At 44.9% G+C, this 26,882-nt stretch overlaps 1 protein-coding gene across 1 annotated transcript in view; it reads left to right on the top strand.

The window, feature by feature from the left end:
- The first annotated feature begins 17,113 nt into the window (after positions 1 to 17,113).
- The window catches only part of LOC139262294 (uncharacterized), a 39,818-nt gene continuing 30,049 nt past the window's right edge, over positions 17,114 to 26,882 (top strand). Inside the window, exon 1 of the mRNA XM_070877447.1 lies at positions 17,114 to 17,349. Coding sequence (XP_070733548.1) covers positions 17,253 to 17,349 — 97 coding nt within the window. The 5' untranslated portion in view covers positions 17,114 to 17,252. The remainder of the gene's footprint in view (positions 17,350 to 26,882) is intronic.

Raw genomic sequence — 26,882 nt, 5'->3', positions numbered from 1 at the left:
CTGTGGTTCTCGTATTGGACTATTCGGCACCTAAGGACTCATTTTCAGAGTGGAAGCAAATCTTCATCGATTCTGAGGGACTGCCTATAATGATGATGGTAATGGGGACAGTGTAAGGCCCCTCAATACCCTGGATAATGAAGGCGGTTAAAGGCCCCTCAATACCCTGGATAAAAGGGGCAGTGACAGGCCCCTCAATATCCTGGATAATGGGGGCAGTTAAAGGCCCCTCAATACCTTGGATAATGGGGGCAGTGAAAGGCCCATCAATACCCTGGATAATGGGGACAGGGAAAGGCCCATCAATACCCTGGATAATGGGGACTATGACAGGCCCATCAATACCCAGGACAGTGGGCAGTGAAAAATACCCTGGATAATGGGGGCAGTTAAAGGCCCCTCAATACTCTGGGCAGTGAAAGGCTCCTCAATACCCTGGATAGTGTAAAGGGTTTACAGAGAATCTATGACACCATTACTTTGTGGCATCAGTATCCAACAGGTCCTGACTAAGTCTGGGACCTGTTGACATGTGGCCGACCGACTGGCTGCAAACCACAGTTTTTCTGCTCAAAAACAAGTCAACTGATGAAAGGACACTATTATTTTGTCGAGTAACATTCGCAGCCTTAAATAATTCTACCGACTCGTTCTGAGACCAGGAAAAGCAGAGCTTTTCAGGCTAGATCTGTTGAAAGAATGGATTTGTTGTCATATATGTACCATATTTAGAAACTCAGCAAGCATATCATTTAATTTTTCACATTAATTTATCCTTCCATGTTTCAATTTGGCTGGAATCACACTTTTCGTCGAGAGATCAGACCGCCTGCTATCCTGTGAGCAGCTTCTCGGAGGCATCAGGTGGTAACAAGGAGTGACTCCCCTTCCAGGGAGATCTTTACATCCTCCTCTTTCTCCTAAGGGGAAAAATTTGTTTTAAATATCTACCTTCCACTGCGTGGATGGACATTTCTATTTCTCCACATCATTGTGTTGAGAAACCTTCTAATAGTCTGCGATGTATGTGTGTGTGTGAGGATATTAGTGGGTCACAAGGTGATGTTACACAGTTAGCTAAAGTGTATTCAAACAAACACAATGTTCAATTTTGTACAGCTGGACTCAATGGCTCAAACATATCTCGGTGCTTAATCACTAATACAGGGCCTCCCAATGGCTGTCCAGCTTTATCCTGTGAGTACTTGAACCACAGATCAGTAAAGTTCTCAAGTTTGATTCCCAGTCTGTGCTGAGTTAGCTGATCTCCTGGAGGACAGTGATACAAGTGGTCTCTATTCCTTTGCTTTAGGGATGGGGCAACAAGCACCTGAGTGCAATCTACCAACTGCTGCTGGAAGTATATATGCATTGATGTTGGGTGAGAAAAGGATTGATCTTGTCTGAAGATACCAATCATAATGTTAAACCAAAACCTGCAAATAAACAGAAGGATTCTCCCATTGGCTCAGCAAGCTTATTGAGTGAGAAGTTCAGCAATACATACAAGTTGGTTTTAAGTAGATTAGTAAGAATCAGAAAATGATTTATTGGAAAATATTTGTATCAGACTCCAATCAAAATAAACCAAATGTACTACCAGACCTTGTACATAAACAATGATCACTTGGGTGGTGTGATGAGTACCTTTGGAATTGTATCCCAAAGAGTCGGTGCCTTTAAGAGGTGAGAGGAGAGAAAAGGAGTGGCGAGGGGGGAAAGCAAGTGACTCCTAAGTGTCACATTAAAGTATTTCTCATAAAACCTGCCATCCAAATTATTCAATCTTTTGTATTTTATTTGCTCTTTATTTACTTTCATTTGCTCCAACAGGACTCCCTCTCACTGCTTACTTCTCTTTTCTGAGTCAGAGAAAGATTGGTTGTGTTATGTCTTGAATAAAGAGTCAGACTAGATACTGCAAGCTCAAAGTAAGGTGTGACCATAGTCCTTTATTACAGATCTCATGCCTCTCCAGCCTGTGAGGCCTCCTTATATACACAAATGCTCCCAAGGGATTGTGGAATCCCTTGAGACTCCAGGGGTGGTTAGACATGGTATTTACATACATGTCGGCAACATGTAATAGACAACTCTGGTCCACAGGGCTACTAATCTGCATTGCGCTCACGTGAGAAAGCTCCTTGAGGAGACAGTTGAATTTGGAGCTGTTCGTGGAAAATAAGTGCATTTTTCAGAGCACTATTTGGTTCCATGATTGATTATATAGCCAGAGGCCTCCTTTCCTTTCATAGTTAGTAATTCTGATAACCCTTCAAAAGCAAGCCTTTATTAAACTGGTGATAATATTAATAATTAAAGTCCTCTTGTCTGCATCTTAATGCATAACACAACTGCTGTAATGCCTCAGCCGATTGTGGTTTCTACCAGTCAAGAAATTCTTAAACAACTTTTACAAGATGTGAAATAATAGGGGTTTGTAAAGAGCTTTGTTCTTACTTTCTTGTGGGTTACTCTCATACATTTTTCTGTGAAAAATACTGTTAAGTATGGAAGAACTCCACAAGACTGAGTACTATGAGCTAAAACTGATGTGACCTTAGTCTCTTTAATACAACTCCAGAGTGCCTAAGCAGCATGGCACGAGCTGTGCAGGTGACCCTCCAACAGTTGAGCCCTCTGGTGGCAAGTCTTACCCAAAAGAAGTAGAAAGAAATCGAAGGGTGATGTCACAGCCAAGGGGGTAAGTGATTGGCTGGTGATTGGTGAGCAGTTTTTCTTTTTCTTTATTAGTAAGTAACCTTCAGCATTGCTGTTTCCAAATTAAGTGAATCTAAGGGTTAAGTCATAGCAGGAGAGCTCGGATACGTGTTATGCTCCTCCTGTGCTATGTGGGAAGTCAGGGACGCTTCCAGTGTCCCTGACGACTACATGTGCAGGAAGTGTATCCGGCTGCAGCACCTGACAGACCGCATTGCGGCACTGGAGCTGCAGGTGGATTTAGACTGGAGCATCTGTGATGCTGAGGATGTCGTGAATAGCACGTTTAGTAAGTTGGCCACACCGCAGGTAAAGAGTACACAGCCAGATAGGTGACCAACAGGAAGAGCAGTGGAAGGAAGTAGTGCAGGGGTCCCCTGCGGTCATCCTCCTGCAAAACAGATACACCGCTTTGGGTACTGTTGGGGGGATGACTCATCAGGGGCGGGCAGCAGCAGCCAAATTCATGGCACCGTGGGTGGCTTTGTTGCATAGGAGAGCAGGAAAAAGAGTGGGAGAGCTATAGTGGTAGGGGATTCTATTGTAAGGGGAATAGATAGACGTTTTTGCGCACGCAATCGAGACTCCAGGATGGTATGTTGCCTCCCTGGTGCAAGGGGCAAGGATGTCTCGGAGCGGCTGCAGGACATTTTGAAGGGGGAGGGTGAACAGCCAGTTGTTGTGGTGCATCTAGGTACCAATGATAGAGGTAAAAAATGGGATGAGGTCCTACAAGACAAATTTAGGGAGCTCGGAGCTAAACTAAAAAGTAGGACCTCAAAAGTAGTAATCTCAGGATTGCTACCAGTGCCATGTGCTAGTCAGAGTAGGAATCGCAGGACAGCTCAGATGAATACGTGGCTTGAGGAGTGGTGCAGAAGGGAGGGATTCAAATTCCTGGGACATTGGAACCGATTCTGGGGGAGGTGGGACCAGTACAAACCGGATGGTCTGCACCTGGGCAGGACCGGAACCAATTGTAAAGTCCGGTCCCTACAGTACAGATTCACACGAGGCACATACGGACGTCAAGGTCACTCAGGACCTGCACCTTTATTACACAGCTCTCAAATGCCACACTTGCCTGAGACCTGTCCTTATATACTTGTCTGGGACAGGTATCCAGTGTCTCCTGCAAGTGCACTCCTGGTGGTAAGGTAAGCTTGTGGTTACAGGTCATCTCTAGTTAGTCATGTATAGCATGGTAAGATACAGTTATGTACATTAGTGTGAGATACATGACACCAATGTTCTAGGAGGAGTGTTTGCTAGTGCTGTTGGGGAGGGGTTAAACTAATATGGCAGGGGATGGGAACCTATGCAGGGAGACAGAGGGAAGTAGAATGGGAGCAGAAGCAAAAGATAGAAAGAAGAAAAGTAAAAGTGGAGGACAGAGAAACCCAAGGCAAAAAGCAAAAAGGGCCACATTACAGCAAAATTCTAAAGGAGCAAAGTGTGTTTAAAAAAACAAACCTGAAGGCTCTGTGCCTCAATGCGAGGAGTATTCGTAATAAGGTGGAGGAATTGCGCAGATAGCAGTTAACAGATATGATGTAATTGGCATCACAGAGATATGGCTCCAGGGTGACCAAGGCTGGGAACTCAACATCCAGGGGTATTCAACATTCAGGAAGGATAGACAGAAAGGAAAAGGAGGTGGGGTGGCGTTGCTGGTTAAAGAGGAAAGTAATGCAATAGTAAGGAAGGACATTAGCTTGGATAATGTGGAATCGGTATGGGTAGAGCTACGGAATACCAAAGGACAGAAAACGCAAGTGTGAGTTGTGTACAGACCACCAAACAGTAGTAGTGAGGTTGGGGACAGCATCAAATAAGAAATTAGGGATGCATGCAATAAAGGTACAGCAGTTATCATGGGCGACTTTAATCTACATACTGATTGGGCTAACCAAACTGGTAGCAATGTGGTGGAGGAGGATTTCCTGGAATGTATTCGGGATGGTTTTCTAGACCAATATGTCGAGGAACCAACTAGAGGGTTGGCCATGCTAGACTGGGTGATGTGTAATGAGAAAGGACTAATTAGCAATCTTGTTGTGCGAGGCCCCTTGGGGAAGAGTGACCACAATATGGTAGAATTCTTTATTAAGATGGAGAGTGACACAGTTAATTCAGAGACTAGGGTCCTGAACTTAAGGAAAGGTAACTTCGATGGTATGAGACGTGAATTGGCTAGAATAGACTGGCGAGCGATACTTAAAGGGTTGACGGTGAATAGGCAATGATAAACATTTAAAGATCACATGGATGAACTTCAACAATTGTACATCCCTGTCTGGAGTAAAAATAAAATGGGGAAGGTGGCTCAACTGTGGCTAACAAGGGAAATTAAGGAAGAGGCATATAAATTGGCCAGAAAAAGTTGCAAACCTGAGGACTGGGAGAATTTTATAATACAGCAGAGGAGGACAAAGGGTTTAATTATGAGGAGGAAAATAGAGTATGAGAGGAAGCTTGCTGGGAACATAAAAACGAACTGAAAAAGCTTTTATAGCTATGTGAAGAGAAAAAGATTAGTGAAGACAAACGTAGGTCCCTTGCAGTCAGATTCAGGTGAATTTATAATGGGAAACAAAGAAATGGCGGACCAGTTAAACAAATACTTTGGTTCTGTTTTCACGAAGGAAGACACAAATAACCTTCCGGAAATACTAGGGGACCAAGGGTCTAGTGAGAAGGAGGAACTAAAGGAAATCCTTATTAGGCGGTAAATTGTGTAAGGGAAATTGATAGGATTGAAGGCCCATAAATCCCCGGGGTGTGATAGTCTGCATCGCAGAGTACTTCAGGAAGTAGCCCTAGAAATAGTAGATGCATTGGTGATCATTTTCCAACAGTCTATCGACTCAGTTCCTATGGACTGGAGGGTAGCTAATGTAACGCCACTTTTTAAGAAAGGACGGAGAGAGAAAACAGGTAATTACAGACCGGTTAGCCTGACATCAGTGGTGGGGAAAATGTTGGAATCAATTACTAAAGATGAAATAGCGCATTTGGAAAGCAGTGAAAGGATCGGTCCAAGTCAGCATGGATTTATGAAAGGGAAATCATGCTTGACAAATCTTCTAGATTTTTTGAGGATGTAACTGGTAGAGTGGACAAGGGAGAACCAGTGGATGTGGTGTATTTGGACTTTCAAAAGGCTTTTGACAAGGTCCCACACAAGATATTGATGTGTAAAATTAAAGCACCATGGTATTGGGGGTAATGTACTGATGTGGATAGAGAACTGATTGGCAGACAGGAAGCAGAGAGTCGGGATAAATGGGTCCTTTTCAGAATGGCAGGCAGTGACTAGTGGGTGCCACAGACCTCAGTGCTGGGACCCCAGCTATTTACAATATATATTAATGATTAAGATGAAGGAATTAAGTGTAATATCTCCAAGTTTGCAGATAACACTAAGCTGGATGGCAGTGTGAGGAGGACGCTAAGAGGCTGCAGGGTGACTTGGACAGGTTAGGTGAGTGGGCAAACGCATGGCAGATGCAGTATAATGTGGATAAATGTGACATCCACTTTGGTGGCAAAAACACGAAGGCAAAATATCTGAATGGTGGCAGATTAGGAAAAGGGGAGGTGCAACAAGACCTGGGTGTCATGGCACATCAGTCATTGAAAGTTGGCATGCAGGTACATCAGGTGATGAAGAAGGCAAATGGTATGTTGGCCTTCATAGCTAGGAGATTTGAGTACAGGAGCAGGGAGGTCTTACTGCATTTGTACAGGGCCTCAGTGAGGCCTCACCTGGAATATTGTGTTCAGTTTTGGTCTCCTAATCTGAGGAAGGACGTTCTTGCTATTGAGGGAGTGCAGCGAAGGTTCACCAGACTGATTCCCGGGATGGCAGGATGAACATATAAGGAGAGACTGGATCGACTGGGCCTGTATTCACTGGAGTTTAGAAGGATGAGACGGGATCTCATAGAAACATACAAAATTCTTACGGGACTGGACAGGTTAGATGCAAGAAGAATGTTCCCGATGTTAGGGAAGTCCAGAACCAGGGGACATAGTCGAAGGATAAGGGGTAAGCCATTTAGGACTGAGATGAGGAGAAACTTCTTCACTCAGAGAGTTGTTAACCTGTGGAATTCCCTACCGCAGAGAGTTGTTGATGCCAGTTCATTGTATATATTCAAGAGAGAGTTAGATATGGCCCTTACAGCTAAGGGGATCTGGAGAGAAAGCAGGAAAGGGTACTGAGGTGAATGATCAGCCATGATTTTATTGAATAGTGGTACAGGCTCGAAGGGGCGAATGGCCTACTCCTGCACCTATTTTCTATGCTTCTATGTTACACAGTTACAATATTTACATACATAACATCACTTCCCCCCCCCCCCCCCCCCCCAAAAAGTCTTTGCTACAAATTATTTCAAGTTGAGACGATCTGGGGCCCTACGCTCCCTGGTTGATCATCTGAGTTCAAACTCTGACATGGGTGAGTTGGTCGGATCATTGGTGCACTGCGGCACGGCTGGTTTGACAGGATTGTTGGGAATAGTGGGTTCATCCTCTTGATCAACAGCAAGATCGATTGCTGGTTGGGTGTGTGTTGGTGGATCGATGATGGTGATGTCCCCTTCAGGTTGTTCCTGGCTGTTGGTGAACCGCAGTTTGGTCTGATCCAAATGCTTTCTGCACGTTTGTCTACTCAATAGTTTGACTATAAACACTCTATTCCCCTCCTTGGCCAAAAGAGTGCCAGCGACCCATTTAGGACAAACACAGGGTCGTTAACATCAATGTCACATGATACAGCCACGCTATCATGGTACGTTTTTCTGGTGACGCTGGGTTTCCACATGATCATTTAGATCCAGGTGGACTAGGGAGAGCCTGGTTTTGACAAAAAAAAAGGCAGGGAAACGTTTATACGTGACCTACACAATACCCACAAAATTCTGCAAGGGGAACCTCACTGAGCGAGTGGGGTCGCGTCCGGTAGCTGAGCAGAACCCGAAATAAGCGGGTCTGCAAGGAGCCTTCCATTACGCGTTTCAAGCTCTGCTTGATAGTTTGGACTACCTGCTCCGCTTGACCATTGGATGCAGGCTTAAACGGGGCAGACCTGACATGCTTGATGCCATTGCGTGTCATAAACTCGTTGAATTCCGAGTTGGTGAAACACGGTTCATTGTCACTGACAAGGATGTCCGGCAAGCCATGGGTGGTGAACATAGCCCGGAGGCTTTCAATGGTGGCAGTGAATGTGCTGGATGACCCGATTACACATTCAATCCTTTTAGAGTAAGCGTCCACTACAACTAAAAACATCTTTCCAAGAAAGCGGCCAGCAAAATCTACGTGGATCCTGGACCACGGTTTGGAGGGGCATGACCACAGACTCAATGGAGCCTCCCTTGTTGCATTGCTCAGTTGTGAGCATGTGTTGCACTGGTGTACGCATGACTCTAAATCCAAGTCAATGCCGGGTCACCAAACATACGACCTGGCTATAGCCTTCATCATGACTACATCTGGGTGGGTATTGTGTAGGTTGCGTATAAACGTTTCCCTGCCTTTTTTTGGCAAAACCATGTGATTACCTCATAAGAGACAATCCGACTGGATGGACATTTCATCTTTGCGTCGGTGAAACGGCTTAAATTCATCTTGCATTTCCCCGGGAACGGCCGATCAGCTCCCATTGAGGACACAACTTTTTACAAGTGATAGCACAGGATCCTGGCTGATCCAGGTCCTGATCTGGCAAGCAGTGATGGGCGACCCCTCGCTCTCAAAAGCATCCATGACCAGAAGTAAGTCTGCGGGATGCGTCATTTCCACCCCGGTAGTAGGCAATGGTAGTCAACTGAGGGCATCAGCACAGTTCTCTGTGTCTGGACTGTGGTGGATAACAGTCATAGGCGGACAATGTTAGTGCCCATCTTTGGATGCGGCACGAAGCATTGGTGTTTATCCTTTGCTTTCTAAAAACAGCGAAATGAGCGCTTTGTGGTCGGTTTCAAGCTCAAACCGAAGTCCAAATAGGTATTGGTGCATTTTCTTAACCCCATATAAACATGCTAACGCCTCTTTCTCGACTATACTGTAGGCTCTTTCAGCCTTAGACAGACTTCTGGAGCATATGCAACCGGTTGAAGTTTGCCCGATACATTGGTTTGCTGTAACACACAGCCGACCCCGTACGAAGATGCATCACAAGCTAGCATTAATCGTTTACATGGGTCATACAGTACAAGTAACTTATTAGAACAAAGTAGGTTTCTGGCCTTCTCAAAGGCTGTCTCTTGAGATTTACCCCAAACCCAGTCGTCACCCCTACGTAGCAACATGTGCAACGGTTCCAACAAAGTGCTTAATCCTGGTAGAAAGTTACCAAAATAGTTGAGGAGTCCCAGGAATTAACGCAGCTCCATCACATTCTGTGGTCTGGGTGCATCTTTGATGGCCTCTGTCTTTGCCTCCGTGGGTCTGATGCCCTCTGGAGTGTCAACTTAGATTTTCTGTGCTCATGTTCTTGGAGTGGAACTTGAACTCTCAACCTTCTCTCTCAGAGGCAAGAGTGCTACCCACTGAGCCATAGCTGACATTGTAAAAGATGTAGAAGAGAAATAGGCAGGGTCAAGACTAGATCCTTGGGGGACTCCAGAGTAACAGTACAGGTATGGAAAAACAAGCCGTTGCAAGAGATCCTCTGGTTACGACTGGATAGGCAAAAGTGAAACCAGGCAAGCATAGTCCCACTCAACTGGGCAACGAAGAAGCATTGGAGGAGGACGGTGTGGTGGACTGTGTCAAAGGCTGCATAAGATGAGGAGGAACAATGCATCACGGTCACAGCCAATGTCATTTCTGACTTTGATTAGTGCTGTCACACAGGCTAAAACTTAATGAGAGGTTCAAATATGGAGTTGTAAGAAAGATGGGCACAGATTTGGAAGGTGACAGCATGTTCAAGGACTTGAGAGGCAAGGGAGCTTGGGGATGGGGGAATTGTTTGCAAGGACAGAGGGGTCAGGGAGTTTCTTTTTTGAAGAAGGGGTGATGACAGTAGATTTGAAAGGGAGATGGACAGTACCCAAAGAGAGGGAACCATGTATAGTGGGCCCAGCATAGGCCCAGGAAAGAAAGTTGGGTGTTCAGCAGTTTAGTGAGGGTCAAGAGCAGGAAGTGGGTCTCGTGGATAAGAGTCTCTCTAATCTAATTAGAGTCTCTCGTTCCACTGCTTTATTTCAAATTCTTTGTTTATTCATATAAACACTACAACCTTCACACATCCATTCTCCTCAGATCTCTCATTGTTTTCCTTTATTTTCTGCTTAACTTTGCTTCCATCTGCTCCAAGGTATAACTATACAAAAGCAAAAAAATGCAGATGCTGGAAATCTGATATAAAAACAGAAAATGCTGGAAATACTCAGCAGGTCAGACAGCATCTGTGGAGAGAGAAACAGAGTTAATGTTTTGGGTCGATGACCCTTCCTCAGAACTTTGCTTCCATCTGCTCCAAGGTATAACTCTCTATGACCTGTTGTCACCCTTTGAGGTTGGTATTTTAAGCTGCTTTACCCTTTCACTGTTCATGGCCCTTCCTCCACATGCTCCAAGACCTACTTCTACTCCACTGTTCTGTTTATCCTCTCCACCGGGATATACGAACTGGTTACGCTTTGTTGAAATCTGTAACACTTCTCTGCCTCAGAACTCATCCCAATGACGAAGAAGTTTGAAATCCTTTCATTTACACCACCTGTCAAGTAATGTGCCTAATCTAACCTCCATCCTGTCCTTCCCTTTGTCGTTGGTTCCAGGGAGTACTGTACCACATTTTCAGACTGCTCACCCTCTCATTCCAAAATCTTTTCCATATGCTCTGTCCTGCCTGGTAGATGACAGAATATCTGGGACTCAGTCAAGAATGCAGAAATGCAATCCATTTTTCTTACTATAACTACCACTTCTTCCCATGGAGATAACTACTTACTCCATGGCGCGAGTGTTGCTTCTTATTTCTCTTCCCGAGTTGTCGTTCTCATTTGCGTCTTAGGTATTCAGTACTATGTATACCCATCAGGCAATTTCAAGCAGTCTACTGGTGTCCTCTTTCCCCCGGCAGATTGTCACCACCTCCCTTCCATTTCCTTCTCTACAGTGTACACTCCAAGAACCACTTCTCCCGAATTATCTGCAGTTGTTTCTCAAGCTTAGTAACTTGAAGCTCAATTGAACCCAACTGGAAGAATTTATGCTTGTGGTTGTTCAAGACGCAGTTTCCAGAAACTTCCCACATTATACAAGTCCCGCTTATTTGCACTGCCCTGCCATAACAGTTGGTAACTGAAATAACGTAAAGTAGTTTCAAACCAATTGCAATTCAGGCCATACTCATTCTGCTGCCTTCTCATCCTCCTGGTCTCTCCCTCCTGCAATCTATTTAAATCCACTCAACAGTCAGCACAACCAATTTACAACAACCTGCATTTAGATAGCGACTTTAACATAGTAAATCGTTCCAAGGCACTTCATAAGAGCAAACAAAATTTGACACCGAGCCACATAAGAAGATATTAGGATAGGTGACCAAAAGCTTGATCAAAGAGGTAGATTTTAAGGAGGGAAGTAAAGGAGGGAGGTTTAGGGAGGGAATTCCTTTATGCAGTTATCAATTTGTAAACAAAGAAAAAAACACATATCACCAACACTTTCACACCAAACTACCGGACAATATACATGTTTTTAAAAAGTTAACATCTAATGGTAAACACTGTATCATTATTTTACTCAAAACCATGCCAATACAGAGCAAACTTTCTCCCTTTAGCTGCCTTCTGTACAAATACATTCAAATCAAGTCAACACTAACCATCTTGGACTAACGGATTCACTGACATCATTCTTGTCATGTATCTCACTACTGTACATAACTATATCTTACCATGCTATACATGACTGGAACTAGAGATGACCGGTAACCTCAAGCACCAGGGGTGCACTTGCAGGAGACACTGGATACCTGTCCCAGACAGGTATATAAGGACAGGTCTCAGGCAAGTGTGGCATTCGAGAGCTGTGTAATAAAGGTGCAGGTCCTGAGTGACCTTGACTTCAGTATGTGCCTCGTGTGAATCTGTACTGCAGGGACAGGACTTTACAGTGGCGACGAGTTACAGGATGACAGAATCCACAGAATGGCGAACAACGGCTCAGATGAAAAATACAATGCTGGAGATAATTGGGAGGACTTTATAGAAAGGCTCCAGCAAAGCTTTGTAACCAAAGACTGGTTAGGCGACGACAAGGCAGACAACAGAAGAGCCCATCTCTTGACCCGCTGTGGCTCAAAAACATACGTTTTAATGAAGGACCTGCTGGCACCCGAGAAACCAGCAAGCAAGTCATTTGAAGAGTTGAGCACACTGGTGAGAGACCACCTGAAGCCAGCGAGCAGCCTATACATGGCCAGACACAGGTTCTACAACTACAGATACTGTGTGGGCCAGAGCGTACCCGACTTCATGGCGGAACTTCGGAGGTTGGCTAGCTTATGTGAGTTCTCCGATGAACTGAGGAGAGAAGTACTGAGAGACTTTTTTATTGAAGGAATAGGTCACGCAGGCATATTCCGAAAGCTTATAGAGACCAAGAACTTGACCTAGAGGCAGCAGCGCTGGTTGCACAGACATTCTTGGCAGGAGAAGAAGAAACGAGGTTGATCTACACTGCGGGTATGACAACTAACGAAACATCGGAACAAGGGGTTCACAGCGTGAAACAAGCCGTTACCCTCACACACAGAAAAAGGCAGGAAAGCAGGCCCTCAACAGCAGGCAGTGGCGCCAGAAGCCATCGAGGGCCACATGAACGGCCGTTCACACCTCATCAACTCACAATGCGAGCAATCAACTACAAACTGGGAGAAGCTCAAGAGAGATCAGCTAGACGCAGCTCATTCTTTGGAAACAATGGAAGCGGTCTGTGCTGGAGATGTGGGGGAAGGCACTCATCAAAGGGGTGTCGATTTCAGCATGCTGTTTGCAGAAACTGCGACTATACAGGTCATCTGGCCCGCATGTGCATAAAAACGGCAGCTCGGCTGGTATACGAATCGGAAGGGTCGGAAAGCGGACCAGAAGACGGTGGGGACAGCACCCGGGACACCGATGTATAGCGGGTCAACATGATCAATAGCCACTGCTCTTACAACAAGAAGCCTCCAATAATGATGAGGGTCTTACTCAAAGGGATACCCGTTAACATGGAGCTGGATACGGGAGTGAGTCAATCTCTCATGAGTGCTCAACAATTTGAACAGCTGTGGCCACACAAAAGAGACAGACCAAAACTCACAAGGGTCGACACCAAACTAAGGACCTATACCAAAGAAATCATCCCAGTCCTCGGCAGCGCCATGCTCTCAGTCACACACAAAATGATAGTGAACCGCCTTCCCCTGTGGATTGTCCCCGGAGATCTCCCAGCATTTCTGGGGAGAAGCTGGTTGGCAAAACTAAACTAGAAATGGGATGATGTTCACGCCATGTTGTCAGAGGAATGGACCTCCTGCTCAACAGTTCTAAGTCGATTTGAACATCTTTTTAAGCCAGGTGTGGGCACCTTCAAAGGGGCTAAAGTCAAAATCTACATCACACAGGATGCTAGACCGGTCCATCACAAGGCTAGAGCTGTGCCCTATGTGATGAGGGAAAAGATTGAACATGAACTGGACAGGCTTCTGCAGGAAGGCATTATCTCACCCGTGGAATTTAGCGACTGGGCAAGTCCCATCGTCCCAGTCATGAATCCTGATGGATCCGTACGAATCTGTGGGGACTACAAATCTACCATAAACAGAATCTCCCTACAGGACCAATACCCGCTGCCCAGAGCGGAGGACTTATTTGCCACATTGGCTGGAGGAAAACTTTTCTCGAAACTAGATCTCACATCTGCATATATAACGCAAGAATTGACCGATGAGTCCAAGCTACTCACCACCATCAACACACATCGAGGCCTTTTCATGTATAATCGATGCCCATTTGGCATCAGGTCGGCAGCTGCTATATTCCAGTGCAACATGGAGAGTCTGCTCAAGTCCATCCCGGGGATGGTTGTATTTCAAGACGACATACTTATCACGGGCAGGGACACCAACTCCCATCTCCACAATTTGGAGGAAGTACTAAAGCGGTTGGATCGGGTAGGCCCAAGAGTTAAGAAATCCAAGTGCCTGTTTCTTGCGCCCGAGGTTGAATTTTTGGGCAGAAGGATTGCCGCTGGTGGAATCTGCCCAACAGAGTCCAAAACCGAAGCAATTCGCCTGGCACCCAGGCCCCGGAATGTCTCAGAACTGCGTGCCTTTCTCAGGCTGCTCAATTACTTTGGGAACTTTATGCAGAACTTAAGGACGCTGCTGGAGCCTCTCCACCTGCTACTCAGAAAGGGGTGCGATTGGTTTTGGGGGACGCCCAGGAACGCGCCTTCAATAAGGCACGCAACCTTCTGTGTTCCAACAGTGTTTTGGCCTTCTTTGATCCAGGTAAAAAGCTAGTTCTTACATGTGATGCGTCAGCGTACGGGGTCGGGTGCGTTTTACAATATGTCAATAATGCAGGTAAATTACAACCCATAGCTTATGCCTCCAGGTCACTTATGCGGGCGGAGCGCGGGTATGGTATGGTGGAGAAGGAGGCGCTCACGTGCGTGTACAGTGTCAAAAAGATGCACCAATACCTTACCAAGTTCGCATTAGAAACCGACCACAAGCCCCTCACGTCCCAACTATCCGAAAGCAAGGCAATAAACGCCAACGCCTCGGCGCGCATTCAACGGTGGGCACTCATGCTGGCCTCTTACGATTACACCATAAGGCACAGACCAGGCACAGACAACTGTGCCGACGCGCTTAGCAGGCTGCCCCTGGCGACCACGGAAGGTTCTGACGAACAGGACTGTGAGATCATCATGGCAATCAATGCCTTTGAGTCCACAGGTTCGCCCATGACGGCTCACCAAATCAGAGCCTGGATGACCAGCGACCCCACGTTATCCCTAGTAAAAAGATGTGTCTTAACTGGTGACTGGGCAGAGGCTCGCGATGCCTGCCCCGAGGAGATCAAACCTTTCCATAGGCGCATGCATGAGCTATCACTACAAGCAGACTGCCTGATGTGGGGCAGCCGCGTATTTATGCCTCTGCGAGGCAGAGAGGCATTTGTCCGGGAGCTCTACCGCGAGCACCCGGGGATCGTTCTCATGAAGGCCATAGCCAGATCCCACGTCTGGTGGCCTGGCATTGACGCGGACTTGGAGCTCTGCGTCCGACGGTGCACCATTTGTGCCCAACTCAGTAATGCCCCCAGGGAGGCCCCCCTGAGCCCCTGGCCCTGGCCCACCAAACCGTGTTCGCGGGTGCACGTAGACTATGCGGGCCCATTCATATGCAAAATATTCCTCGTAGTTGTAGATGCATTTTCTAAGTGGATCGAATGCACCATTTTAAACTCGACCACCACCTCCACCACTGTGGAGAGCCTTGGAACCATGTTCACAATGCACAGCATTCCTAACATATTGGTCAGTGATAAAGGTTCGTGCTTCACCAGTGCAGAATTCCAAGATTTTATAAGTGACCACGGCATAAATCACGTTAAAATGGCATCGTTCAAGCCAGCCTCCAACGGCCAGGTGGAGCAAGCAGTGCAGATCATTAAACAAGGCATGCTCAAAATCCAAGATCCCACGCTGCAGTGCCGCCTGTCGCAACTGCTGCTGGCATACAGATCTCGTCTGCATTCATTGACTGGAGTTCCCCCCGCGCAACTATTAATGAAACGGACCTTAAAGACAAGGCTCTCATTAATCCTCCCAGACATGCATGAAATCGTTGAGGCAAAGCGCCGGAAGCTAATCGAGTACCATGACTGAAATTCGAGGGGGAGGTGGAATGAGATAGGGGACCAAGTGTTTGTGCTAAACTATGGCAGGGGTCCCAAATGGCTTGCAGGGACAGTAACAGACAAGGAAGGAAACAGGCTACTGGTGGTACAAATGGACAATGGCCAAACCTGCCGGAGGCATGTAGACCAAGTCAAAAGTAGATTTACCAACAACACTGCTGAACCAAAGGCAGACTACAATGTGGAACTCACACCACACCTGGTGGACAGACAGAGGGAACAACCTGAGGAAAGGGCAATCCCAACAGACAGCCCAGGCGAGACACCAACAATCATACTGAACGAAACAGACAGCCCAGGCGAGATACCAGCAATCACACCGAAAGAACAACAGGCACCAAGGCAAACAACTGAATCACAACTAAGACGCTCCACGCGAGAGCGTAGACCACCTGAGAGACTGAACCTATAAAGACTAATAAGACCTTGGGGGAGGGTGATGTCATGTATCTCACACTATTGTACATAACTGTCTCTTACCATGCTATACATGACTGTAACTAGAGATGACTTGTAACCTCAAGCTTACCTTACCACCAGGGGTGCACTTGCAGGAGACACTGGATACCTGTCCTAGACAGGTATCTCAGGACAGGTCTCAGGCAAGTGTGGCATTGAGAGCTTTGTAATAAAGGTGCAGGTCCTGAGTGACCTTGACTTCAGTAAGTGCCTCGTGTGAATCTGTACTGCAGGGACAGGACTTTACAATTCTGAAGGCGAATGTATTTTCTATTTATAACTGGGGTATTAACGTCGACGCGCATTTTATTTCAAGCTTTCTGTTCCCAAATAATGTACAATTTGTCTGGCAGGCTCAACGGGATCCTGGAATTTTAAAGAAAACATGAAACTTCTAACTGGGATCTCAGTGGAAGGTGAAGGTGCAATTACAATCAGACATGCACGAGATATCTAAAACCAGAGTTAAATTAATCCTTAACCCGCAAAGTGGATTATTTAAATACTACAATTTTCAACCATGAGTAGAGCACCAAATTGTTGCGTGATAAGGGAGTAAACACTGTATTGTGAAAAATTAAATGGTACTTATAATTATTAATTAGATGTAAAAAATATTTTTCAAAGGACGTTTGTACTGTATTGAAATAACCGCGCTTGGATACCTTAAGTGTTAAAGTGGTTTATTTTCCCAAGTTTTCATCTTTATCAAATTGTAAGTGGAAATTCTATACAATTACATTTACGTTTGATAGATTAAACAATTGTATTCCCATTGCTGAGTATTTTGATTACTGAAAGGATGCTTTACTGGAAATAGGAACCCTTGAGCTGCATTGAGTTTCAAGTTTAAGTATAGACACTTGCGGACTTCAATGCCGTGCAGTAACCCATGTGGTCTGTTGTAAATTTAACATTAAGAGGAAGTGACGAATTCACTAGCTCAGTACGCCCTGGTGTTACTGGGAGCGAGTGTAGGTTTCTGCAGGCTGCGCTAGCAAGGAATCTTGCTTTAATCAACGAACCCAAGAATCGCTCTGCACGCGCGCTTCCTCCACGACCACCCAGTCCGCGTACCCTGGTTTCGCCGAATCCGCTGCTGAAGTAATCGGGCTGCTCTACATGGAACTCGCCGCTGCTAAAGCTGCAATACACGATGTGCTGAAGAAAGTAGCATCAGACCACTTCGTTCAACTCGTCGAATGGCTGAAAACAACAAGTAAGGAGTCCATCAGTGAACGTTAACTTTGGGGGCAAAAAATTGAGTTCTTAAACTAAGTTTCAGTGCACATCAAGTGGACATCAAAAGTCCCATGGAACGGGACATTTTTCTGGTGTCCTGGTAAATATTATTCTCTCAACCAACATTTCTAAAAGCACAGATTAACTGATCATACCTCTCATTTGCTGTTTGTAGGACCTTGCTGTACTCAATTGGGTGCTCTTATCTAAATCCTTCATGATTTTAAACACCTCTATCAAATCTCCTCGGCCTTCTTTGCTCTGAGGAGAACAGCCTCAGCTTCTCTAGCCTATCCACGTAACTATTCCCTCACCCCTGGAAGCAGTCTCGTAAATCTCTTTGATGCCCTCTCCAAAGTCTTCACATCCTTCCTAAGCTGTGGTGCCCAGAATTAGACACAATACTCCAGTGAGCCAAACTAGTGTTTTATGTCGGTTTAGCATAACTTCGTGGCTTTTGTTCTCTATATATCTCTATTTATAAAGCCCATGATCCCATGTTTTATTAACTGCTTTGTTAACCTGTCCTACCACCTTCAAAGATTTGTGCACAAGCACCCGCAGATCGCTCTGTTCTTGCACCCCCTTTAAAATTGTGTCTTTGGTGTCAACCATGGCTCAGTTGGTAGCACCCTCGCCTCTGGGTCAGAAGGTTGTGGGTTCAAGCCTCACTCCAGAGAATTTAGCACAAAAATCTAGGCTGGTATTCCAGTGCAGTACTGAGGGAGTGCTGCACTGTCGGAAGTGCTGTCTTTTGGATGAGACATTAAACCGAGGCTAATACTCTCCCGGGTGGACGTAAACGATCCTATGGCGCTATTTTGAAGATGAGCAGGGGAGTTAACCCTGATGTCCTGTCCAATATTTATCCCTTGATCAAATCAATAAAACAGATTATCTGGTCATTATCACATTGCTGTTTGTGTGAGCTTGCTGTGCGCAAATTGACTGCTGCGTTTCCTACCACCATCATCATCATCCTACATTACAACAGTGACAACACTTTAAAAAGTACTTCATTGGCTGCAAAGTGCTTTGGGATGCCTGGTGGTCATGAAAGGCGCTATATAAATACAAGTCTTTTTCTTTTTTGTATGGTCTCTCCTCATTCTTCCTACCAAAATGTATCACCTCACACTTCTCTGCATTGAATTTCATCTGCCATGTGTCTGCCCATTCCACTGGTCTGTCTATGTCTTGAAGTCTATTACTATCTTTCTCACTGTTTCTTACACTTCCAAGTTTTGTGTTATCTGCAAATATCAAAATGGTGGCTTGTTCCCCTAAGTCCTTATAGAAAATAAAGAAAGAACTTGCCTTTATTTAGTGCTTTTCATGAATTCTGGAAGTCCCAAAGTGCTCTACAGCCAATAAAATACTTGAAAAATGTAGTCACTGTTGTAATTCAGGGAAATGCGGCAGCGAATTTGCGCACAGCAAGGTTCCACAAACGGCAATGAGATAATGATCAGATTATCTGTTTTAGTGATGCTGATTGAGAGATATACTAGTTGAGGATTAACTAATTTCCTGCCATACCTTGGGACACAGCCTGTCATCATTGTTTATCAACCTTATTCAATATGTTAAAACTTACTATCTCTACTTCTTCATCAGCTTCTAATGTAACTCATGATTCAATAGTACCTTCTGTTGTTTATTGGCCATATCGACGCTTCTACTTGTGAATTTCTGGATTGTTTTTATACTGCCACTTAAATTGATCTTACACACCTCTCCAAATCTTTTTGAGACCCTATTATTGATTGCTTTCCCTTCAGCAGTTGAAAGAACTTCATCTATCAACTACTGGTTAGATGTTATCCTCTCCACTTTGATTATTAACCTGATAAGTGCTTTCTCTCAGATCTTCTAACATGTACCCAATACATTTGCTGTCATCATTTGTCAGATTGTCCTTCATCCCATCTGAGGTGCTCCAGTGATAACTAATTCTTAAAAAAAATGATTATATGACTCCTTTTAATAAGTGAATACTATAACTTACCTTCTGATTAACTTCCTGTTTGAATCATAACATTTCTGAGTCATTGAAAAAGAAAGAAAGTTATATAGTACCTTTCACGACCACCAGATGTCCCAAAGTGCTTTACAACCAATGAAGTACTTTTGTCACTGTTGTAATGTGGGAAACGCAGCAGTCAATTTGTGCACAAGCAAGCTCCCACAAACAGCAATGTGATAATGAACAGATAATTGTTTTTGTTATGTTGATTCAAGGATAAATATTGTCCAGGACACCGGGGATAATTCCCCTGCACTACTTCAGAATAGTGAGATGGGATCTTTTACGTCCACTTGAGAGCAGATGGGGCCTCGATTTAACACCTCATCTAAAACATGGCACCTCCAACAATGTAGCACTACCTCAGTACTGAACTAGAGTGTCAGCTGAGATTTTTTGTGCTCAAGTCCCTGTAGTGGGACTTGCACCCACAACGTTCTGAGTTAGAGAATCAATTTGTCTCGATCCCCTCCTATTTCTCATCTATATGTTGCCCCTTGGCGATATCATCCGAAAACATAGCGTCAGTTTCCACATGTACGCTGATGACACTCAGCTCTACCTCAATACCACTTCTCTTGACACCTCCACGGTCTCTAAATTGTCAGACTGCTTGTCCGACATCCAATTCTGGATGAGCAGAAATTTTCTCCAATTGAATATTGGGAAGACCGAAGCCATTATTTTCAGTTCCCTAGCCATTGACTGTATCCCTCGTCCCAACTTCTGTGAGGCTGAACCAGGCTGTTCGCAACTTTGGTGTCATATTTGACCCTGAAGTGAGCTTTTGACTACATATCCCCAGCATAATTGAGACCGCCTATATCCACCTCCGTTACATCGCCCGTCTCCGCCCTTGCCTCCGCTCATCCGCTGCTGAAATTCTCATCCATGCATTTGTTACCTCCTAGATTTGACTATTCCAACGCACTCCTGGCTAGCCTCCCACATTCTACCCGACAAAATTTGGCAGCCAGTGTCCTAACTCGCACCACGTCCTGCTCACCCATCACCCCTGTGCTCGCTAACCTACATTGGCTTCCAGTTCAGCAACGCCTGGTTTTAAAATTCTCATCCTTTTTCAAATCCTTCCATGGCCTCGCCCCTCCCTATCTCTGTCATCTCCTCCAGCCCCACAACTCCCGAGATGTCTGCGCTCCTCCAATTCTACCCTCATGAGTATCCCGGATTATAATAGCTCAGCCATTGGTGGCCGTGACTTCTGTTCCCTTGGCCCCAAGCTCAAACTCCCTGCCTAAACTTCTCCGCCTCTCTACCTCTCTTTCCTCCTTCAAGACGCTCTTTAAAACCTACCTCTTTGACCAAGCTTTTGGCCACCTGTGCTAATATCTACTTGTGTGACTCAATGCCAAATTGTTTTATCTCATAATACTCCTTTGCAGCACCATGGGACGTTTCACTACATTAAAGGTGCTATATAAATGCAAGTTGTTTTGTTATCCAACCTAGGCCAATAAACAAAACTTTGAGCTACTGCTTTCATGTCTACGATGCCAGTATGCGCACCGTGAAGTTCTGTCAAGACTTTGGCCCATAGTGCACTGGGAATGACGACTCTCAGGCCCCATTTTAGACATCCCTGCTCACATAATAATAGGGCTTCATCCCCTCTTCGAAAAGCGTCTGATCTTCAGACCACTTTTGCAAGGTGTGCTCATAGGCCAGCTGTAACGTGGCATCTGCAGAGGTGGTGACCGGAAAGTCGTCATCAACGACATCTAGAGTAAAGATTGATTGTTCGTGGCCAATTTCAAAATCTTCATGAGGCAACCTTGAAAGGGCATCCACCACTGCATTCTGCTTCGATATATGATACTCGATTTTATAATCGTACTGAGACAATAAAATAGCCCATCTTTGCATCCTGGAAGCCGCCATAGATGGAATTGCCACCTTTGGGCCTAGGATAGCTAGTAACGGTTTGTGATCGATTACTAGCATGAATTGGCATCACAAAAGAAACTGGTGAAACTTTTTAATCCCAAATATAATTGCCAAAGCCTCATTCTCAATCTGGGCATAATTTAGTTTGCTTGTGTTGAGCGTGCGCGATGCAAAGGTACCGTTTTTTCCTGCCCATCATTCATAACATGGCTGGTCACTGCTCCCACACCATACCCAGAGGCATCACATGCTAGTATTAGTTCACGAATCGGATTATAATGGACGAGAAGAGCACTACTGCTCAAGTATCGCTTGCATGTGTCGAATGCATTCTGTTGCTCGTTGTCTCATATCCAACGCACACCTTTCTTTAATAAATAATGGAGTCGTGCGAGCACTTGCTAGTCCAGGAAGGAAACGAGTATAATATTGGACCATGCCTTAAAAGGATCGTAATTCAGTAATGCTTTTCAGCTCCGGAGCCATCATGATGGCTTGCAATTTCTCCTTAACTGGTTGAAGACCATTTTCATCTACCCGCAATCCGAAATAAACCACCTCACACTGTATGAATGCATATTTACTCCTCTGCAGCTTCAGAATATGGTCATTGAACCGTCAGAATACTTCTAAGATTTCCAGTTTTTTTTTTTCTGTGCCGGTGGCTATCAATGGGGAAACTATATTAAAAGGAATAACGGTAGATTAGCATTTAAAGAATTAAGACATCATTTACAACAAATGTGCATTCTTTTAAGGCACAAAAATGCCACAGGAAATGTGATCCAACCGTGGCTAACGAGAAGTTAAAGATGGTATTAGACCAAAGGAAGAGACCTATAATGTTGCCAAAAAGAGCAGTAAGCCTGCGGATTGGGAGGATTTTAGAATTCCGCAAAGAAAGACCAAGAAATTGATATAGAATGAGAGTAAACTAGCAAGAGACATAAAAACAGAATGTAAAAGCTGCTATAGGTATGTGAAAAGGAAACGATTAGCAAAAGTAAATGTGGGTCCTTTACAAGCTGAGACAGGAGAAATTATAATAGGAAATAAGGAAATTGCAAAGAAATTTAACAAATAATTTGTGTCTGGAAGAAGACACAAAAAAACTCCCGGAAATAGTGGAGATCCAAGGGGCTAGCGAGAATAAGGAATGGAAAGAAATTAATATTGTTATTTTTTTTTAAAAGTACTAGAGAAATTAATAGGACTGAAAGCCGATAAATCCCCTAGACCTCCTGGCCTACATCCTAGGGTTTTGATAGAGGTGGCTATAGAGATAGTGGATGCATTGGTTGTCGTCTTCCAAAATTCCATAGATTCTAGAATGGTTCCCGCAGATCGGAAGGTAACTCATGTAACCCCACTATTTAAGAAAGGAGGGAGAGCGAAAATGGGTGACTACAGACAAGTTAGCCTGACATCAGTAGTTGGGAAAATGCTAGAATCTATTATTAAGAATGTGGTAACGGGGCACTTTGAAAATAATAATAGGATTGGGCAGAGTCCACATGGATTTATGAAAGGGAAATCATGTTTGACAAATCTGTTAGAGTTTTTTTGTGGTTGTAACTACAGGTGCCGCGTTGAAAATCCAGACTCCGAGACGATGGGCAGCAGGGTCGTTTGGAATCCATTAAATGTTCCGAAATCCGGACCCACCGATGCTGCCTGACCTCTGGCCTCTCCCCGCCGCCGCTGCCCTTACCTTCGGTCCTCCTCGCTGGCCAGCCCATCAGCTCCTCGGCGGGGGCCCGCCCGAACACCTCCTCGGTGGCTCCCGCTCCTGTCTTTCTGACGTCCCGAAATCCAGAAATACCCAAATCTGGGCTCGGGTGTTTCCGGACTCGTGACGTCAGACGTTCGAAAGTCTGGAAAAACACAAAGTCCGGAGCGGCCTCGGTCCCAAGGGTTCCGGATTTTAGATGCTGTACCTGTATTAGAATAGATAAAGGGGGGACCAGTGGATGTGGTCTATTTGGATTTACAGAAGACATTCGATAAGGTGCCACACAAGAGATTATTAAACAAAATTAGGGCTCATGGGATTGGGGGTAATATACTAGCATGGATTGAGGATTGGTTAACAGACAGAAACAGAGAGTGGGAATAAAGGGGTCATTTTCGGGTGGGCAGGCTGTAACTAGTGGGATACCGTAAGGATCAATGCTTGGGCCCCAGCTATTCACAATCTATATCAATGATTTGGATGAGGGGACCAAATGTAATATATCCAAGTTTACTGATGATACAAAGCTAGGTGGGAATGTAAGTTGTGAGGAGGATACAAAGAGACTTCAAGGGGATATAGGCAGGCAATGTGAGTGGGCAACAACCTGGCAAATGGAATATAATGTGGAGAAATGTGAAGTTATCCACTTTGGTAGGAAAAATAGAAAAGCAGAGTAATTTTTTTAAATGGTGAGAGATTGGGAAGTGTTGGTATTCAGAGGGACCTGGGTAACCTTGTACACAAATCACTGAAAGTTAACATGCAGATACAGTGATCAATTAAGGAAGCAAATGGTATGTTGGCCTTTATTCTAAGAGTAAAGATGTCTTACTGCAATTATATAGGGCCCTGGTGAGACCCCACCTGGAGTATTGTGTGCAGTTTTGGTCTCCTTACCTCAGGAAGGATATACTTGCCATAGAAGGGAGTGCAACGAAGGTTCACCAGACTGATTCCTGGGCGGGGGGGGGAATTATCCTATGAGGAAAGATTGAGTAGACTAGGAGCCCGAAAATTGGTGAAAGCAAAGTTCTGCCCAAGTACTGTTCAAAGGACCGCTGAGATCCTGATGGTACTTTGGGCGGAAGTTTCATAGAAAAATCTGGGAAGACCGTCCGGCGGCAAAAATAAGACTTGTGCGCAAATTCTGGGCGGCAGTGGGCGGTAGCTCCCATTCTCGGTGGCAAATGCAATCCTTGGCAAAGTACCGCCGAGGATAGAGTCGGGCCCAGGGAGGGGGGAACTTATGAAATAAAAACATTTTCAATACACTTTTTAAAAAAAAAACCTAGAAATCCTTGGGACCCCATCCACCTGAATCCCTACAAAAAAAGATTAGTCCACTTTTTTCTCTTTTTTTCTTGCAGGTCTTCGTATTTACCGTTGAGGTTAGACCTGCCTCCATGCAGCAGTCGATTCCTCTGCTGGAGCGGAGGACCGTCTGGACCAAACCGGCAATGCAACAGGCGGGAGGACTCTTCTGCGTGTTGCATGCCAGCGGACAGTGCCCAGCGGTCTTCTCTCCCCGCCGGAGGGAAGCCTCCACCAAACTCGCTCAGAAACCAGAGAGACCGCAGCGAAAACTCTCAGGAGGCAGACAAAAAGCAGGAAACTATAGACCAGTTAGCCTAACGTCTGTCGTTGGGAAAATGCTGGAGTCCATTAATTAAGGAAGTAGTAACGGGACATTTGGAAAAGCATGATTCAATCAAGCGGAGTCAGCATGGCTTTATGAAAGGGAAATTTGCTGGAGTTCTTTGAGGATGTAACGAGCAGGGTGGATAAGGGAGAACTAGTGGATGTGGTGTATTTGGATTTCCCGAAGGCATTCGATAAGGTGCCACATAAAAGGTTACTGCACAACATAAAAGTTCACGGGGTTGGGGCAATATATTAGCATGGATAGAGGATTGGCTAACTATCAGAAAACAGAGAGTTGGGATAAATGGGTCATTTTCCGGTTGGCAAACAGTGACTAGTAGGATACAGCAGGGATCGGTGCTGGGACCTCAACTATTTACAATCTATATTAATGACTTGGATGAAGGGACTAAGTGTAATGTAGCCAAGTTTGCTGATGATGCAAAGATGGGTGGGAAAGCAAATTGTGAAGAGGACACACAAAATCTGCAAAGGGATATCGACAAGCTAAGTGAGTGGGCAAAAAATTGGCAGATGGGGTATAATGTGGGAAAATGTGAGGTTATCCAGTTTAGCAGAAATAATAGAAAAGCAAATTATAATTTAAATGGAGAAAAATTGCAAAGTGCTGCAGTACAGAGAGACCTGGGGGTCCTTGTGCATGAAACACAAAAAGTTAGTATACAGGTACAGCAAGTAATCAGGAAGGCAAATGGAATGTTGGCCTTTATTGCAAGGAGGATAGAGTATAAAAGCAGAGAAGTCCTGCTACAACTGTACAGGATATTGGTGAAGCCACACCTGGAGTACTGCGTACAGTTTTGGTCTCCGTATTTAAGGAAGGATATACTTGCATTGGAGGCTGTTCAGAGAAGGTTCACTAGGTTGATTCCGGAGATGAGGGGATTGACTTATGAAGATAGGTTGAGTAGGTTGGGCCTTTTCACATTGGAGTTCAGAAGAATGAGAGCTGATATTATTGAAACTTATAAGATAATGGGGGGGCTCAACAAGGTGGATGCAGAGAGCATATTTCCACTCATGGGGGAAACTAAAACAAGGGGACGTAGTCTTAGAATAAGGGGCCACCCACTTAAAACTGAGATGAGGAGGAATTTCTCTCACGGAGGGTTGTAAATCTATGGAATTCTCTGCCCCAAAGAGCTGTGGATGCTGGGTCATTGAATATATTTAAGGCGGATTTTTGAGTGATAAGGGAGTAAGGTGTTATGTGGAGCTGAGTCCATGATCAGATCGGCCATGATCTTATTGAATGGCGGAACAGGCTCGAGGGACAAATGGCCTACTCCTGCTCCTATTTCTTACATTCTTAACTCGGCGGCAGCGGATGGTAAGTCCACCAATTTTGGGCCCTCGATGTATATTCTCGAGTTTAGAAGAATGAGAGGTGATCTAATTGAAACACACAAAATTCTTACAAGGCTTGACAGGGTAGAAGCAGGGACGATGTTTCCCCTGGCTGGGGCATCTAGAACCAGGGGTCACAGTCCCAGAATAAGGGGTCAGCCATTTAAGACTGAGATGAGGAGTAACTTCGTCACTCAGAGGGTGGTGAATCTTTGGAATTCTCTACCCCAGAGAGCTGTTGAGGCTCAGTTTTTGAATATATTCAAGACAGAGATCGATAGATTTTTGGATATTAAGAGAATCAAGGGCTATGGTAGAGTGCAGGAAAATGGAGTTGAAGTAGATGATCAGCCATGATCTTATTGAATGGTGGAGCAGGCTCGAGGAGCCTAATGGCCTACTGCTGTTCCTAATTCTTGTGTTCTTATCATCTTGATTGCACAAACAATGATTTATTCCCTGTAAGATCTGATCCATGTTAGCCTGAAATATCTTTTGGTGAGGACTTGATACTATAGGGCAACTTAGTGTATGTTGCGTGTTGACTCTCAGATATATCTGACTATCCTTGTCAGTGTGGAGTTGAGCATAGGCACTGGAGAGATCCATTTTCTGCATATATGTCCTGTGATGTCGGAAAAGGGTGCTTGATACAGGGTAATTTTATTATCCCCACAGAGCCGTACCATTTTGTCTGCCTTCGGAACTACAACTAACGGGGTGGCTCAGTCTTCACTAAAACTCTCTTCTTCTGCAATTTATCAAGCTCTTCCTCGACCTGTGATTTTAATGCACATGGTACCCACCTTGGTCTACAAAAAAGTAGGTTTGACAT

Source organism: Pristiophorus japonicus, chromosome 4, assembly GCF_044704955.1.
Source record: "Pristiophorus japonicus isolate sPriJap1 chromosome 4, sPriJap1.hap1, whole genome shotgun sequence".
In the NCBI taxonomy this organism is placed as follows: domain Eukaryota; kingdom Metazoa; phylum Chordata; class Chondrichthyes; family Pristiophoridae; genus Pristiophorus; species Pristiophorus japonicus.
This window is presented reverse-complemented; position numbering and strand designations above follow the sequence as displayed.